The sequence below is a fragment of the Aedes albopictus genome, chromosome 1, assembly GCF_035046485.1.
Source record: "Aedes albopictus strain Foshan chromosome 1, AalbF5, whole genome shotgun sequence".
Classification (NCBI taxonomy): domain Eukaryota; kingdom Metazoa; phylum Arthropoda; class Insecta; order Diptera; family Culicidae; genus Aedes; species Aedes albopictus.
In genome coordinates this window covers 289,246,364-289,264,352 of record NC_085136.1, presented here as the reverse complement: position 1 = coordinate 289,264,352, position 17,989 = coordinate 289,246,364, and the positions used below count along the sequence as shown (strand labels likewise).

General features: G+C 42.8%; 1 protein-coding gene across 16 annotated transcripts in view; it reads left to right on the top strand.

Moving 5' to 3' along the window:
• Nucleotides 1-17,989, top strand: part of LOC109408324 (cubilin) — a 649,214-nt gene that overhangs the window by 126,502 nt on the left and 504,723 nt on the right. For all 16 annotated transcript variants that reach the window (XM_029860374.2, XM_029860375.2, XM_029860373.2 and 13 more), the window contains exon 4: nt 9,814-11,022. In XM_029860374.2, the coding sequence (XP_029716234.2) occupies nt 9,822-11,022 (1,201 nt within the window). In that variant the 5' untranslated portion in view covers nt 9,814-9,821. The remainder of the gene's footprint in view (nt 1-9,813; nt 11,023-17,989) is intronic.

The following is a 17,989-nucleotide window of genomic DNA, read 5'->3' as shown; positions in this document are numbered from 1 at the left end:
GTTTCAGCTTTTTTTCTGGCTGCAGTGAATATGGTGTCTTTCAATAATTTTCTTGAAAATGCCGCCAAAATGACAAGAGATGAATGGCGATAGAAAATGACTTCAATAAAGAAATCAATAAAAGCTAGTTAAAAATAGAAAAAAATCGGCACTCTATCAATAAATATAATATGTAGAATATTTTTTTTTTTTCTCGACGATCTATCAAAGAAGACTGCATAAGTTTTGCAGTGTTTATGAGTCACACATTTCTCCAAGGCTTTTAGAAAACCATAAGAATTATCTAACTTGACAAGCATCGTGCTGTAAAAACTCTAATTTTGCAACTCGTTGTATAGGCGGTGGCCAATATGATTGGGATAGGCAACTTTTTTTCTATCACAAAAAATTCAACATGCTGTAATTTTTCATAGAGTGCATTAAAAATTCTCAAATTTTGACTGTTCGTCAACCTATAGGCTAATTCGCATGACCCCTAATTGTAGAGGCGCTTGGTGAGATAAGGAGAAAATCGTTTGTTTACATACAAAAGTCAATTTTTTGTCTAATTTGACTCATTTTTTTGCTCTAGAAGTTGCTATTTTCCATTTGCAATGGCTTCCATTATCATCATTCTTGATGCCCACGCTGACAGATACCGGATTGGCCAGCTTACAAAATATCCGGAAGATCGCCCGCCGGAGGCATATCAAGAGCTCCTCAAATTATTCACATAAATTGTTTAAAAGTACCTACCGGATCTTAGCGCATCTGAAAGAGAATTAAATTGTCTTTCCAAAAAGTGCTCGTTTGTTTCTCTACGATGCGGAATTCGATACGGAAAAGTGAAAAAAGTGCACTTTGCCTATGCTGCGCCATGGCTTTTTTTGGCGGAGTCACGTTTTTCGTAGGGTTCTCATTTCTGCCACCAAATGCGGAGGGATCGTTAGCTTCCGTCAGATTTGCCTATTATATGTGCATCATATTCGAGCTGTATTGGTTAAACTTTCGCGATGCTAAAACCTTTTTCGTAAAACACCATTTTTTGGACAACCAATTTTTTAACGGTCATCTCTCGGAAACCTTTGTTCTGAATTGAATGAAATGTTTGATCAAAAAAATATTTATGCTTTTAAAATTATTAAAACATATGTACTTTTTGAACGTTGAAAAGAATTGTGATGCGTTGAAGCTTTTTGGATCTTTTTCGAGAAAAGGCCAATTTTTCACTTCAATGTCGTTAAATTTTTGCTTTGATATCCAATGATATTCTACTTCTGTTTTTTTTTTTACTTAATCGTTTCTTCAAGACTCATGTGCCATCAGGCATAACGGAGACGAATTCATTTTGATTTTTTTTTTGTTTTACAATTTCATATTTGTGACTTATCTACTAGGTTAGCTTCGGGTAACCGTGAAACTCGCGGTTTGGCCGAGGTTAGGGGGAACAATAAAGTTTGAGGAAGGGATGGTATTATGGGGCTTTTCGTTGATTCTCAGCAGCATGGCGTGACGTATTTGCTGCTGGTCAAACGTAGAATGGACAAACAACCTGTAACGATACAAAAAAACTGGATGCGAAGGGACACGAGGTGGACAAGTGGAACAACAAGACGGGGGTATCTAACGCAGACTTCAGCTTGTTTCAAGAAGTCGTACACAAGCTTCATTTACACAAGATCAAGTTTACCCAACACATCTCTAATGTCTTCCTCTTCTGGTTTTCCTTGGGCCCTGAGCGATGCACATAAATCGGATCTGGCAATACCGTATTCGGGGCATACCCACACAACATGGTTGATGTCCTATTATCCAGCACCACAGCTACAGCGATTGTTATCTGTGAGCCCTATTCGATAGAAGTGCGAGCCCAGAGAGTAGTGATTGGACATAAGTTGACACATTATCTTGATAAAATCTCGACCCATGTCCAACCCCCTGAACCACGCCGTCTTCGATACCTGTGGGAGAATTGAATGTAACCACCTGCCCAATTCTCCTGCATCCCAATTTTGTTGCCAACTGACCAAGGCAATCGAGCAATCGAAAAAAAAAAACCATTGAAAGCGATATGAGGGTCATAAATATCGCCTTCCATTGCGCCCACCTTGGCGAGCGAGTCCGCTTTCTCGTTACCCGGAATGCGAAGGGACCCAAACCAAGGTGATATTATATGCTTGAATCGATAAAGCACTCAGGAATTTTCGTATTTCGCTTAGGAAATACGGGAAGTGCTTCACCGGCCTCATTGAACGAATAGCCTCCAATTGAACTGAGACTATCCGTAAAAATGAAATATTGATCAGAGGGAAGAGAGGCGATTCGCTCTAATAAGTAGTGTATAGTCGCCAATTCTGCGACATAAACTGAGCAAGGACTATGAAGTTTATGGGCGGCGCTATGAAGCTCATGAAATACATCAAATCCTGTGGAATCATTTGTTTTAGACCCGTCAGTGAAAAACCTTCCGTCGCAACTGACATGGCCAAAATTTTTGCAACTGACATTGAAAAAAAATTTGGAATGTGCTCCGATCGGAGCTGATCTGGGATTCCATGGATTTCTTGCTTCATGGTCAGATCAAAACCTATAGTGGAATTGGAGAAGTCTGGGAAGCAATCACGGTTGAGAACATTCGAAAAAGAGTTTACCTCCAGAGTCATGTACGAGAAGTACGCTGTCATAAATTTTGTTTGATGAATTCGTTCGATCAGCTTTTCAAAGTTTCCAATTACCAATGGACTCAGCACCTCACAGCGGATGAGGAACCTTAGCGACAATTCCACGAAACGATCTGATAAAGAGAGTACTGCTGCTAGTACCTCCAAACTCATTGGGTACGTCGAGTTCATGCAGCCTAACGCGATCCGAAGACAGGGATACTGGATAAGCTCAAGCTTCAGGATGTGTGTTTTCGCGGCGGACTGAAAGCAAAAGCTACCGCGTTCAAGAACCGACAGTATCGTTGTACGATAAAGCTTTATCAGATCTTCCGGGTGGGCTCCCCACCATTTTCCGGTGAGTGTACGCATGAAGTTGATTCGTTGTTGGCACTTCTGATACAGATAATTAATGTGCTTTCCCAAGGTGCCTTTAGAGTCGAACCAGGCCCCCAGATACATATGTGAAAGACCTTGAGTGAGTTCCCTTTTTTGGAATCATGTCCCCAACACAGAAATAAAAACGTAAAAGTTGTAAAGAAGGGGACTTAAGCATGAGCCCTGGGGGAGACCCATGTAACTAATTCGTGAAGTTGCCGAGGTTCCACGAGAGAAAAACATGTGCTTCTCAGACAACAATTGGCTTCTTTAGTGGTGTTGAGATGATTCCATATTCTGAATCTGCATGCAAAACTGAGCCGAAATCCAAATGTTCATGAATTTTGGTGCCCGGGAACCTATTTAAAAATCAATTTGAAGATTGTATGGAAGCAATTTGTCGAATCACCCCTCGTCGCATTTTGTACTGGGCGGAGCTGTCAAGCAGTTGCCCAGCTGTCAAAAGGTGATTTCAAAAAATCTCTTCGAAATTGATTTAAGGTACTAAAATAAAGTTCTAAAATCTGAAAAAAAATCATAGCAGTTCAGAAAAAGGTGCTCTTCCATATAAAATCAAAAAATCAATACATTTTTCTTAATTTAAAAACCCAATTCTACTTCTGTTTTCAAGATATATTAAAGCCTAATTTGATTGAGAGTAGAATTTAAATAGTAAGTTTTGTTAGGTATTGTAAATTTGACTTATTTTCTCTATGTGTATGAAAATGTCAAACCGGTATAACTTTATTCGTCATGAGAAAATATTACATGTTATAACGTCGTATCACGTATCAATATATTGTTGATAAACGTTCAAAATTTCATTAAATTTGGTTCACTGGTTTCCGAGATATAACAGTTCAAAAATTAGTTGTCCAAAAAGTAGTGTTTTACCAGAATGGTTCTAGGATCGCGAAAAATTAACCAATCGAGCTCAAATTTGTACCAATGATGCACATATAATAGGTTGACAAACAGTCAAAATTTGTGATTTTTTTATGTACTCTATGAAAATTTACTGCATGTTGAACTTGTTTGAGTGAAAAAAAAGGTTGCCTATCCCAAACATTTAGGCCACCCCCTCGAAAAACAGACATGCGATGGGTGGTCCAGGGTGCCCGGCCTTTAAGAAAGCCGCAGTGAGCAACAAATCACAGTGCAGGTAACGCAGCTGAACCTGAACCACTGTGATGCGGCTCAGCAACTGCTTTGTCAGGCGGTTTCTGAGTGGGAGACGGATATCGCCATCATTTCGGACCCATACCGAGTACCCGCCGGCAACGGCAACTGGGCCTCGGATGGGACCAGGAAAATGGCGGCGATATGGACGACGGGTAAATACCCCGTGCAGGAGTTGGTGTCTACTACCTATGAGGGCTTCGTGGTCGCCAAAGTAAACGGGGTCTTCTTCTGTAGCTGTTATGCGCCTCCGCGGTGGCCGATCGAGCGGTTCACGCAAATGCTGGACCGCTTAACGACCGTGCTAACAGGGCGAAGGCCGGTGGTAATAGCGGGTGACTTTAATGCCTGGGCTGTGGAATGGGGAAGCCGTTTCACGAACCAGCGGGGTCAGATCCTGCTAGAAACACTGGCCATCTTAGATGTCGACTTGGCTAACGTCGGTACCAAAAGTACCTATAGTCGAAACGGAGCGGAGTCAATTATTGACGTGACCTTTTGTAGTCCTGGCCTAACAAGTAGTTCGAACTGGAGAGTAGATGATGGCTACACTCACAGCGACCACCTGGCCGTTCGCTACAGTATCGACTACAACAACAGCAGACAGCGGATAGAAGAAGAGGCGGCTAGGCCAAGGCCAAGCCCTCGTAGGTGGAAGACATCATACTTCGACGAAGAGGTATTTAGGGAAGCGCTCCGCCGTGAGCGAAACTTACTCGGTTTAGACGGCGAAGAGCTGGTAGCGGTGCTCTCACGTGCGTGTGATGCGACCATGCATAGGAGAGTCCACCCTAGAAATGGGAGGCCACCGGCTTACTGGTGGACCGACGCGATTGCGGACCTGCGCCGCGCCTGCCTACGGGCTAGGCGGCGGATGCAGCGAGCACGATCAGAGGAAGAGCGAAACGAACGGCGGGTGGTGTTCGCCGCTGCAAAAGCCGCGCTCAAGACCGAGATAAGAGCAAGCAAAAAGGCCTGCTTTGAGGGTCTCTGTCAGAGTGCCAATACGAACCCGTGGGGTGATGCCTACAGGATCGTTATGGCCAAGACGAGAGGTGTGATGGCTCCTACAGAGCAATCTCCAGAGATGTTGGAGGGGATCATTGGAGGACTTTTTCCGCGTCATGATCCTAGTCCTTGGCCTCCTTTCGTAGGACAGCCGGGGACTGGGGCTGGCGATGAGGAAATGGTCACCGATGTGGAACTTGCGGGGATAGCTAAGTCCCTTAGCGTAGGTAAGGCCCCAGGTCCGGACGGAGTTCCGAACCTGGCCTTAAAAGTAGCTATTGCAGAAGCTCCCGAGATGTTCAGGTCTGCTATGCAGAAATGCCTGGACGAGGGAGTTTTCCCAGAAGCTTGGAAGAGGCAGAGCCTGGTACTATTGCCAAAGGCGGGGAAACCACCCGGAGACCCGTCGGCATATAGACCAATATGCTTGATTGACACGGCGGGGAAGGTGCTCGAAAAGATCATCCTCAATAGAATGTTGAAGTTCACTGAGGGCGTAAATGGTCTCTCGAGCAACCAGTATGGCTTCCGGAAGGGGAGGTCCACCGTAGACGCTATCTTGTCGGTTACAAAAACCGCCGAGAAAGCACTCGAGCCTAAAAGGAGGGGAATTCGCTTTTGCGGGGTAGTGACTCTGGATGTAAGGAATGCATTTAATAGCGCCAGTTGGGCTGCTATTGCTGATGCGCTCTTGCGTCTGGGGATACCGGAGTACTTGTACAAGATTCTCGGAAGCTACTTCCAGAATCGCGTACTAGTATACGACACGGAGGTGGGTCGGAAGTGCTTTCACATAACCTCAGGAGTCCCGCAAGGTTCCATCCTGGGTCCGGTGTTATGGAATGTCATGTACGACGAGGTGTTGAGGTTAGAGTACCCAGTGGGAGTGGTGATTGTCGGATTTGCCGACGATATTACGCTCGAAGTCTACGGTGAAACGATCGAGGAGGTGAAGTTGACTACCGACCACTCGATCAAGGTTGTGGAGGCGTGGATGCGGTCCAGAAAACTGGAGCTGGCTCACCACTAGACAGAGGTGACGGTTGTTAACAACATGCAGTCGGCGCAGCAGACGGAGATCAGTGTAGGAGAGTGCACTATCCTGTCGAAGCGCTCTGTCAAGCACTTGGACGTGATGATCGACGACAAGCTTACCTTCGGTAGCCACGTCGATTATGCCTGTAAAAGAGCCTCCACAGCTATTGCGGCACTGTCCCGGATGATGTCCAATAGCTCAGCGGTGTACGCCAGTAAGCGCAAGCTTCTGGCTAGTGTTGCTACGTCCATACTTAGGTATGGCGGCCCGGCGTGGGGTACCGCGCTAAGTACTGAATGCTACCGACGGAAGCTGGAAAGTACTTACAGGCTTATGTGTCTGAGGGTTGCAAGCGCGTACCGTACCGTGTCACACGACGCTCTCTGTGTCATTACTGGTATGGTGCCCATCAGCATTCTTATCAGTGAGGATATGGAGTGCTTCGAAATGCGCGGCACAAGAGGCATACGCAAGACTGTCAGGATGGCCTCTATGGTCAAATGGCAGCGCGCGTGGGACAGTTCCACCAAAGGAAGGTGGACCCATAGGTTGATACCGAGGGTAGATAGTTGGATTAATAGGCGCCATGGGGAAGTTTCATTCCACCTGACACAGGTCCTTACAGGTCATGGTTGCTTCCGACAGTATCTACACCGTTTCGGGCATGCGGATTCTCCCGAATGCCCAGTGTGCAATGGTTTAGAGGAAACGGCGGAACACGTTTTGTTCGTGTGCCCGCGTTTTCGCACAATGCGTGACCGCATGCTTGCCACATGCGGGGAGGACACAACTCCGGACAACTTGGTCCAGAGAATGTGTAGGGATGAGATTAGCTGGAATGCCGTTTCAACGGCTATCACCCATATCGTCTGGGAGCTACAAAGGAGGTGGCGCGTGGACTCGGAGAATGTCTAGTCCAGATGCAGTACAAGAGGTGGTCCAGGGGTTCGAAGTCGGCTTCGTAGGTCATACCGGTGCCCTGCGGTCGAGATCGACCCTTACAGCGATTAAGTGGCCGCGGAGAGGAAGTCCCGGTAGCGGTGCTGTCGTGGCGTCAGTCTACTGGGTTGGATCTAAGCCCGCGGTTGGAAAGGGGTCCCCGGCAAGGGTCGGGGTAGGTGAGACCCTGCTGTCTGCAACCTACGGATGCAGCTGATAAGGCCTGAAGGGTAGTGATACCCTTGCCTTCAGCAGGTCAGATCGGGTTGCATGTGGGCATCAGTTCTTGATGTCCGCTCAGCAGTAGGGCGCGGGCGGGGTTGACCCTGCCCGCCTTCCGAGGACAAAGGGAGTGGCGAGGACCACTCGGGAAACTGGCTAAGCGCCAGCATGCTATCGTGATGGACTCTCCAGTGCGAGTCATCGATGTTCGTTGCTGCTAGGCTACGGCAGCTAACCTTGAGGGTGCGATATGCACTAGCCCCTCTCTGAAGCAATACCTTCTTGGTGGTTCCGGAGAGACGTAGGGTTTGGCGACCATAGGAATGTGTTTTAGTGGGTCGAGGAGAGAGTAGTCCTGGCTTCTACCGGCATTGTAGAAGACAGCCTCATCCCCACACTACCCTAACCTTCCTGTTAGGGTGTCTGATGAGCAGATTTATCCCCCTATGGTTTAGAAGGAAAAAAAAAAAGGCCACCCCCTGTAAATATGTTTTTGTTATTTTATGGAACATTTGTGATAGATTTGGCTAGTAGGGTCTGGGACCATTAGGGCAGGAGCACCTATTTTGGGCACTTGCTGTTATAACTCAGTCAATTCAAACCGATTGACTTGAAACTCGATTTTTGAACATGACTAGATTCTGTGCGTATCTGATTGTGTCTCAAAAATCAAGTCAATCGGTTCAAAATTGACTGAGTTATAGCAGCAAGTGCCCAAAATAGGTGCACTTGCCCAAATGGTCCCAGACCCTATCTACAAGTTTTATTTTTTTTTCCAAGAATTATTCGTATTTGAAATCTCTTTGGCTTCTTTGGATGTAGAGTATCTTCTTGCCTACACAGGATATCTGCATGCAAAATGGTGTGTTGGCAGTTAATAACTGTGCAATTAATTGCACGTAAGCTGAGAAGCTATGCCACAATAGTTCAACTTATTGGACGCAGTGGCCTAATTTCCCCGACAGGGGAGGAAAAAAAAGCTGAGAAGCAGAAGTTGCCCCAGTTAAAATGTACCAATGTGTATTTGCGCCAAAAATCATAACTTGACGACTTCATTGGCCCTTTTAAGAATTGCCTTTTTCCTAAGTTATCAATTTCCCTATATATCCTTCAACTCTCCAGCAGTTCGAATACTTTAAGATATTATTTTTGTTGTGTTTGTTTAATTTTTAATAGGATCAGTATCAGTTGCTACAGTATTTCACTATAACACGAAGAAACTACATGGGTTGCACCTCAGGTAATCGCATCAGTTTGTCGAAGCCTTTACTCTCGTTTCTCATGTGAATAGGACAGATCGGTGAAGTACTAGATTTGTAGTAATGAGCTAAATGTTAGTATGGCTAGAAGGTCAATTCTCCGTTTCTGCAGTGAAATGGTACTAAAAGCGTGGGTATTATGATTCCTTGCCTAAGTTGATGCTGTTTGAGCGAAGCTTTAGGCAACAGTGTTGTTGTTTTCTTCATTTCTTGCAACATAAACAACATTGTTATCCAAAGTTTTGCTCAAACAGCATCAAATTAGGCAAGAAATCATAATACCCACGCTTTTTGTAACATTTAACTGCAGAAACAGAGAACTGACCTTCTCACCATACAAAAATTCAGCTCATTACTACAAATCTAGTACTACACCGAACGTGCCCCATTATGTAAGAAGTTTTTACTTTCATCATTCCTTATCAAAACGTGCGAATGCAAGTGTTCGCACACGAGCAAATGCTTACAGATATCTTCGCAGCTTCCGTTGTGGTCCAAAGCTTTACGAGGGGATGCTTTGCGAATCACCACCCTCTCTAGAATCACACGGTTGGCTATAGATAACAGAGCGAAGGAACTTTTCTCTTCGGAGAGAAGGGAGCATATGCTTCCCGAGAGCGAAAGCTACTAATGTTGAGTATGATATGAGCTTGATTTAAGGATATCAAATGAAAGCTTCTTGGCCCATATGTGTGGTGAAAGTTCCTTTCAGAACTTTAACGAAAATGGATAATCGGTATGTTCGAATCCTGGTTTTCTCTTAGAAAAATCGAGTATCCTGAGCTTAGAACTTTATCATTAAACCACTATAAATTCACTTGTTAAAAGGGTATGCTAAATAAAAGTGCTGTGCATTTATCCAGATCTATGCAGTTTGTGCCATAAAGCTTAATATATTCGCACATAAGGAAACTATCATTTTGTCGTTAAACTTTGCTCCAGTGAACTCAGCTTTATTTTTTTGCACTTTGACTTAGAATAGTATACAAAAATGCATGTCAATTGATATGAATTCGGTTTAGATATAGGGGAAAGTGCCCATAATTATGTAAAATAGGTCCTCATGACGAAAGGGTTCCACACCTCAGTTTTATCAAAATACCTATATGGGAAACCTCTTCTAAAAAATATTTATTTCTCTTTCCAATTCCAGGGCACAGCATGGCCTCAGAAGTATCATTCATCGAGAGGACATGCCCGCGCCATTCTAGCACAGAACAAGACCTTCTCGCACGAGGCACTAGCGAATGCAACGACTCGGCATACGATAGCAGAACCCTCTGTGCAGTACCGGCGACCGCCCTCGCCAAAACCTTCGAAAGCGACCGCTACAGCTGCATTCCCACGTCGAATTTCGTCAAACAGCGAACACAATGGCAGCATCGGTGCGGCCGGTGTGGACCTTCCCGATGGCCCAGTGGACGACCGGATCTCAGACGCTCGACTTGCCCAGTCCACCTGCGTCGACTCGGACGCAGCCAGCACCGGCGAAGTGTACCCGGTAGCGGCTCTGCTACCGTCCGATCTGTGGTGGCTGTTACTCGCAAAGGCAATCTTTTCTACTCTAAACATCCCTGGTCAGCACTGTTGGTCAAGACCTCCATCGGAAGGCTGGCGACTCGACACTGCCGGCGACCAGGAAGGCATAAAAGCGCTTCAGCGCCGAAGTTATGCAGCAGCCAAGATAACAACAACAACAACAACCATGAATGCTTCCAATCAAGTAACACTAAACAGATTCATACGTTTAACGGTAACACTTTTGATAACACGAACTCTATTGTTAAGAAGACTAGTGCTTGCCACCGCCGCCATAGTGGCCCTGCTGTCCGACCGGAACCCGACGAACAAGAAGAAACAACCGAACGCTGCCATAGTAATCATCAGTTCAGTACCGCGACGAAGACGAAGTCGCTGCCGTTTGCGATCGAGCTGGCCACGGCCGTACGACTACTCCAACTGCTGCTGGTCATCCTCGTGTCGTCATCCACGTCCGTGCTCAGCGGCAATGGCAACGGCAACGGCAACGACAGCAGTAGCAATCATTTCTCACTCAGTGCCACGTCGGCAACATTGCGACGACCTAAACGAAGCCGAGAGCTACGGCCTCCAGAAGTGGCTGGTGGTCAACAACAGTCAAAACAGTCAGGTAGCAGTAGCAGTTATGAAGATAGTTGCAACGAAGACGGCTCCGGAGAGGAACGGCTGCTCCGACGAGGAAGTTGTCGACGAAGATCCGAACGTTCAATGCGGCCGCACGGTACAAACTGTACGGCGATCACAACCGGCGGTGTTCAGAAAGTGGTTCGACTGTTCCTGCCAGCACTGCTCATTGTTAACATGTTCACGTTTCTCCATGGAGGTAAGTGATATTTTGAATGCTATTGAGCTGAACAAATTACATACTCACACAGAACAAAAAAAAACACAAAAAAAAAACGAAAAACAAATCTTTCCCCTGAAGGAGACACCATCCAAAGTGTCGAAACGTCGGGTAAGATAACAAATCGATTTGATTTATCAAGACTGCGTAGCCGTCAAATCCGAGTTGTTTAGTTGTGAGTATTGTTGGTACCTGCTACAGGATCCAGGCACTGTACCCATGCCTGATTCTCCTTATAGGTTCACCAATAGTAGGCTGGGTGTACCAGTTATCACCATGTGGTTCCCTATTTGGTCATAGTGGTGATTTGCGATAATTCCAAATTTTGCATCATTTCAAGAGTTTTAATGACAAGATACATTGAATTCTTGCTAATAAAACTTTCATGAGAGGTCTATACTTGAAACTTCCTAAATTTTCACTAATGGCCATGGCTGGTACACTTACCCTATTAATCATTCCACTTCCTACTAAATGTGTTCACTGAGGACTTCTAACTTTTAATACTCCGAAGTAATCAATTTTCTTTCATGATTCCGTTTTTTCCCGCTTCTCCCATTTTGAAAATGTCTGAAAAGTTTTGTTGATTACTGGTTCAAGGGGTTTCAGGGGGTTCCACGGAAGTCCCTTATGGATTCAGTAGTGTTTCTGAGAGTCTCACGAGGTATCAGGAGATTTCAGGGCATTTTAAGGGGGTCCCAGGGAGTCTCAGGGGCGTTGAAGGCTCTAAGAGGGCTCAAGGGGATCTCGGGGGAGCTTCAGGGGCGTTCTAGAGAATGTTAGGGGTCTCCGGGGGTTTCAGGGGTACTTGGATGTCTGAGGTGCATTTTATGAAGTTACAGGGCATTCCATGGGTGCTGTAGTGGGTCTTAAAGGTGCTTCAGGGGGTCTCAGGGTTTAGGGAATACTTCGTGGTCACAATAGCGATTCATGGGGTTCTCTGCGGTGCTCATGGAGTCTCAGGGGGTTTCAGGGGGGTTCCAGAGGGTCCATGGGACGCTTCATATTATTGGAACGCTCCTGAAATCCTAGTAATTTCTTCGAAATACCCCGTGAACACCCATAAACTTCTAAAACCCCTCCAGAAAAAAAAAACCTTGAAAGCCCTGAACGCCCCTGGTATGCCTTGAAACGCTCCTAAACGTCAAAAATCCCATTGAAATGCCCTTAAATTCAACATAACCCATTTGAATTGCCCTTGCAATATCCTGTAAAGGTTCCTGAAACCCCTCCTCCTTCAAGCTCTCGGAAGGCCCTTTAAATGTTCCTGAAGCCCCCTGAATCTCTCTGGAGTGCCTCTGAAAGCTCCTGAACTTCCCTGAAACAACCCTCTGAAACGCCCCTGAAGCCACTTGGGGATCCCTTTTTGGACTCTTTGGGAACTGTGGGAATCCCATTGGCCGCAAAACTTGTTCTAGTGAAATCATTTGCCTCATTGATGCTCTGACTTAATTTATGTACAAAAATCCCTATTTTTAATTATAAATTTCGTGACGCATCCCATCCCCAACCAGGTGGAACTCCTGTAGAAATCTCTGTGTATTTCTTAAGAAATTCCGTGTTGGAACCACTGAGAGATATCATGATGGAATTTATGGCGGAATCCCTGACGATGTTGCGACAACACATTGTTTTGGATTATTCCAGTGAATTCCTGGAAAAAATTCTGGAAGTTTTCTGCTACTTAAACTGAATGAAAGAGCTGTGTTATTTTAGCAAAATAACTGAATAATGAAATCGATTATTTTCAAGTTATTACCATAACATATTGTGTTATAAACTTGTCTGTCATAAGCGGCAAAATAACAAATTCCATAACAAAAAAATGTTCCTGGAAAACCATTTTAATAACTTGTTTTGTTAGTTTCAATAACAACTTAGTAACAGTGAATTCGGAAAATATTTCCATAACCAATTTTGATATTAATATGTTATTGATAGTAATCGGAGAGCAGAATTTGCTGTGATATCAAACTCGTTACTAAATAAGTTATTATACTTATGCCGATGCCAATTTTATTCTTTTATGTCCGAGACCTCTCATCAGGTACGAGGGGGGGGGGGACAAAAATAAATAAGGAACAAACAAAAAAAAACTATTAAAAATTTAAAAATTATAAACATATCGAAATAGTTATTTATGTAACGAGTTGCGAAAAGTTGATTTTTTCAGCACGTATTTGAAAAAGTTTGATCGTCGATAGCAATTTGTGACTTTTGTAGCAACTGAAGATTTTTTAGAATGCTCAACAGTTTTGCAGAAATTTTTTGCGATATTGGAAATATTGTACAGATTATTACAACTTTTCTGGAAATTTTGTTTTAATTCCTCCGATTTTCCCTGGATTCTAGAATTATGTCGAATATTCCTCTTAAATTCTACAAGGATTCCGCCAAAATTTTGCTATTATTTCTCTTGAACTTCCTCTGATGATTCTTACTGGACTTTCACTAGAAATCTTTGCAATATTTTTTTTATAAAATTCCTCTATTTATTTCTCTAAGAATTCCGTCAAAAACTCCCTTTGTGTTTGTCAAGTGACTTTGTCATAAAATTCTTCCAGTAATTCGTCGACAGATTTGATCATAAACTTTTTCATACATTACTTCAAAAATATTCCAGAAGTTTCTCCGAGAGTTCTTCGACGGAAACTTTAATGCATTTTCAAAGACTTTCCTCCAGAATCCTGCATATAATCTTTTCAAGAATTTCTTCAGAATTTCCTGTGATCATTAGTCCTGAAGTTCATCTTAAAATTTCTCTGAAAATTTCTTTGAGGATTTCATCAGGAGTTTTTCCGAATGTTTCTCCAGGTGTTTTTCAAAAGATTTTGCCAAGAATTCTAAACATTGCTTAGAAGAATTACCTTAGGAATTTCTAAGAAAATTGCGCCAGGAGTTCTCTTGAAGACTTCTCCAGGGATTTATCGAAAGGTTCCTCCAGAACTTCCAAGTGCTTATCCGAAAATTATTTAAGGAATTCTTAAAAGGAGTCGTTGAGAAATTCCCTTCTAACCTGAATACAAAAATGGAACAACACAAAGGGACAGGTCATAATCGTCGAATTGTTGCTGTGATTTCAAAATTTGTTACTGTTGTATTATTGCTGATAAGTTGATCAATAGTACAACAAAACATGTTATTTAAATGTAATTTAGGTAATATATATCAATAGCTTGATTATAACACAATGAAATTGACCAACAAAATTTGTTATGGAAAAGCTACGCCTTGATAATTTAATAATAACAAAACAAGATATAAAAACAGGTTATGTGATTTCGTAGTTATTAACTTGGTATTCTCCTCTGCTCGGGTAGAGTAAGTTCTGAAAAAAATCTTGGATTTATTTCTGAAAGCGTTCCTGAAGTGATTGATAGTCTACCTCTCGCTGTTCTGACGTTTCGTTGTATCGCTGTGATAGTGCAGTTACTACAAGGTTGCCAGCGGTACCTCAACACTGCTTCTCGAGGAGCAGGTACACTACATGTATTACAATAAAGTTGTGTTGCACAGATCAGTAGTTCTCAAGCATAGGTGACGGGCCATGTTAATTTCTCAAAATCCGAGAAAAGAGTCCCCAAAGATCACATCTTGCAAAGAAGTGTTACAAAGCGCAGTGATTCCCTAGCATAGGTCACGGACTATTTAGCGTATAGTAAACTAGTATGGATCTATTCATAGACCACTTAGACCAAATTTTGGCCATTTAGAAGCCCCTCGTTCTCCTTAAGCGCCCATTAGGCCTTATGAGATCTCTCTCAAACCCCTCAAGCCCCTGAAACGCCCCAAGATCCCCTGAGACCCCTAAAACTTCTTAAAATGACCCTGCGGTCCCCTGAAACACTCCCAAGATCTCCCGGAACTTCGCTTGGAACCCCCTGAGAAACTTGCGTGGTTCGTGACCATAAATTGAAACCACTGATATTTGCAACACATCTATACTGCAGATACTCCTTCTTGAGACGATCAATCCAAAACATCATTTTCACTTCTTCCTAGCACTTTTTGTACGTGCAAAATTCTTGAAGCCCTTGAACAAAGATTGGAGACTTCTGAGTTTTGCAACACAACTATATTGTAATCAGAGCTCCGTGGGCCGTGAATCGATAAAAATAAGATGAACAATCCGAAAAACATTTGCACTACTCTCTGGCACTTCCGGTGCTTCAGTAGCTCCCGTGGCCTGTGGCGTCATATTGAGAACCACTGGATAATATTCAAGTAAGTTGATCCAAAGGCGTAGAATCCGAAAAAAAAAATCGTTTTGCTGTCACATTTGTGGTTCTCAAGATTTTCATATGACCCGTGACAAACCAGTGTTTTTTTTTTCAACATAGAGATACTGATCCTTGAGATGATCTGTCCGAAAAAAACATTTGAATTTCTTCCTAGCAATTTTGGTTCTTGAGAAATTCTTCTGAACAGTGACCCCAAATTGGGAACTACTGATTTTTGCTTCACAACTACTTGTTCTCCCTGAAGTCCCTGAATCCACAAAACCCTTTTTACTCCATCCTTACACCTTCGATTCTTGAGAAATTTGCTTGGCCCAGTACCGTAGGTTGGGAACCTCTGAACTAAGCAAAACTGCTAAATTATTGATTTACTAAATAACTGAGAACATTTTTACAGGCTAAAAAAATATATGCAATTTCGATCTTTCCATACTAATCCTAAAATTGAAAAAACGCTCCCATGATTCACGCACTAATTCCCAAATAGCGCTCCCTCCAAGTTACATTCCCCCAGTTTACGCTCCCCCTGTTTTGAGCGTAAATTGGGATATTTCTTAAGGAAATTCAGGAGGAATTTTGTGAAGAAATTCCGCAGAAATTCAAGGAAGGATTTCTGAAGTAATCCTTGCACATTTTTCCTAAAGAAACCCTCAAGATTTTTTTTAACGAATGCTAAGAAAATTTTCAAAATTAATTCATGCAAACCATGGAAGATTTTCTGAATGAGCCTTTGAAACATCTATTGGAATGTCTCATAGAATTTCTGAAGAAATCTCTTACAGAATCTTAGGGGAATTTCTTGATGAAATCTTGGAGAAATTTCGCAAAGAATTTCCGAAGAACACAAAAAAATCATTAAGGAGTATTGTCGCAAGTGTACCACCCTATCAAAATAGCGCTATACGTCCAAAATGTAGATGTCTCTAGAGTAAGATCCATCCATGTATCAATGTGGCAAAATAAAGTTCAGAAGTTTCCATACCTTCGCCATGGTCGAAAGGTCGTTTTATCACAAACCTTTTTTTTTTATCTCACAACGTACGAAAAATGATTTATCCCTTATGCGATCAAGGAGTTTTTTAAGATATTTTTTACGCAATTCGTGGAAGACATTATGAAAGAATCTCTCGATAAATTTCAAATGCCACTCCAAGGAAAATTTCTGTATAAATCCCTGAACACTTTCTTGGAGAAAACCTGGTGTAATTTATTAAGGAATCCCCTGGAGATTTTCCAATGCAATACTAAGCCAAAATCTTAAGGGATTGAAAGACTAATGTCTGGAAAGTCTTCGGATTCCTTCAGGAATTCTTTCAGAAACTCCTCCAGGAAATGTTTAAAGATTCCCCAGCCTTCCGAGATTCCTCCAGGGGTTTCTTCAGAAACTGCTACAGGGATTCCTCCAAGAGTTTCTCTACGTACTCTTTTTAGGATTCCTTTAGGATTTCCTCAAGAATTACTGCAATTTCTACAATACTTCCTAATGGGATTTCTTTAGAAACTTCTGGGATTCCCTCAAAAATTTATCGTTGGAGTTCTTCCTGGACTTGCTTTAAGAATTTCTCAAATAATTCCTCTAGAAATTTCTTCAGAAATCGTTCCAAGATTCTTCTGTGAATTCCTTCAGAGATTCATCTAAAAAAAATTATAGGGATTCGTTCTGGAAAAAAATCTCTACAGATTCCTATAGGAATTCCTCGAGAGATTCCTCCAGGTATTCCTCAAGAGATACCTCAAGAAATCCCTCAAAAGATTTCACCAGGCATTCCTCAAGGAATTCCTCCAGGGATTCTTCCAGGAAGTTCTGCAGTTCGCAGTGATTCTTCAAGAAATTCCTTCAGAGATTCCTCCAGAAATTCCTTCAAAAATTCCTCCAGGGATTTCTCCACCCAAGTAACGTTTTCTAGTTAAATAGAACAGAAAATGTTCTTAGAACCATAATAAAACCAAAATAAAGGCTATTAGGCTTAATAGCGGTTTTAAAAACTGCTATAAGACTAATAGACCATCAAAATATTACTTGGGCAAGGATTCCTCCAAGGATTTCGCATGGAATTTGCAGGGATTCCTTTAGATATCACCCAAGAATTCCTCTAAAAATTTCTCCAGAGATACCTCAAGGAATTTCTCTACAGATTTCACCAGGGATTCCTCCAGGAACTCCTTCAGGAATTCCTCCAGGAAGTCTAACTGAAAGTTCTCCGGTGATTCTTCAAGAAAATCCTCCAGAAATACCTCCAGAAATTTCTCTAGGAATTTCTTCAGAGATTCCTCCAGGATTTCCTCTTGAGATTTCTCAAGGGATTTTTCTAGAGATTCCACAAGAAATTCTTACAGGCATTTCTCTAGGAATTTCTCCAGGGGCTCCTGCAAGCATTCCTTCGGGAGTTCTTCTAGGGAGTCCTCTAGGGATTACTCTAGAAATTCCTCCAGGAATTCGTTAAGAAATACCTCCAGGCATTTCTTCAGAGATTTTTATTGGGATCAGGCATTCCTCCAGAATTTCAATCAGGAATTTCTCCAGAAATCCACCAGGAATTATCCTAGGAATTCCTGCGGAAATTCCTCCAGAGATTCCTCCAGAAATTCCTTCAGCAGTTCCTGCAGAAATAACTACGGCAATTTCTCCATGATTTTTTCCAGGAAAACCTCCTCCCGGAGCTTATACAGGTATTATTTCAAGAATTCCTCCAGAGATTCTTTGTAAA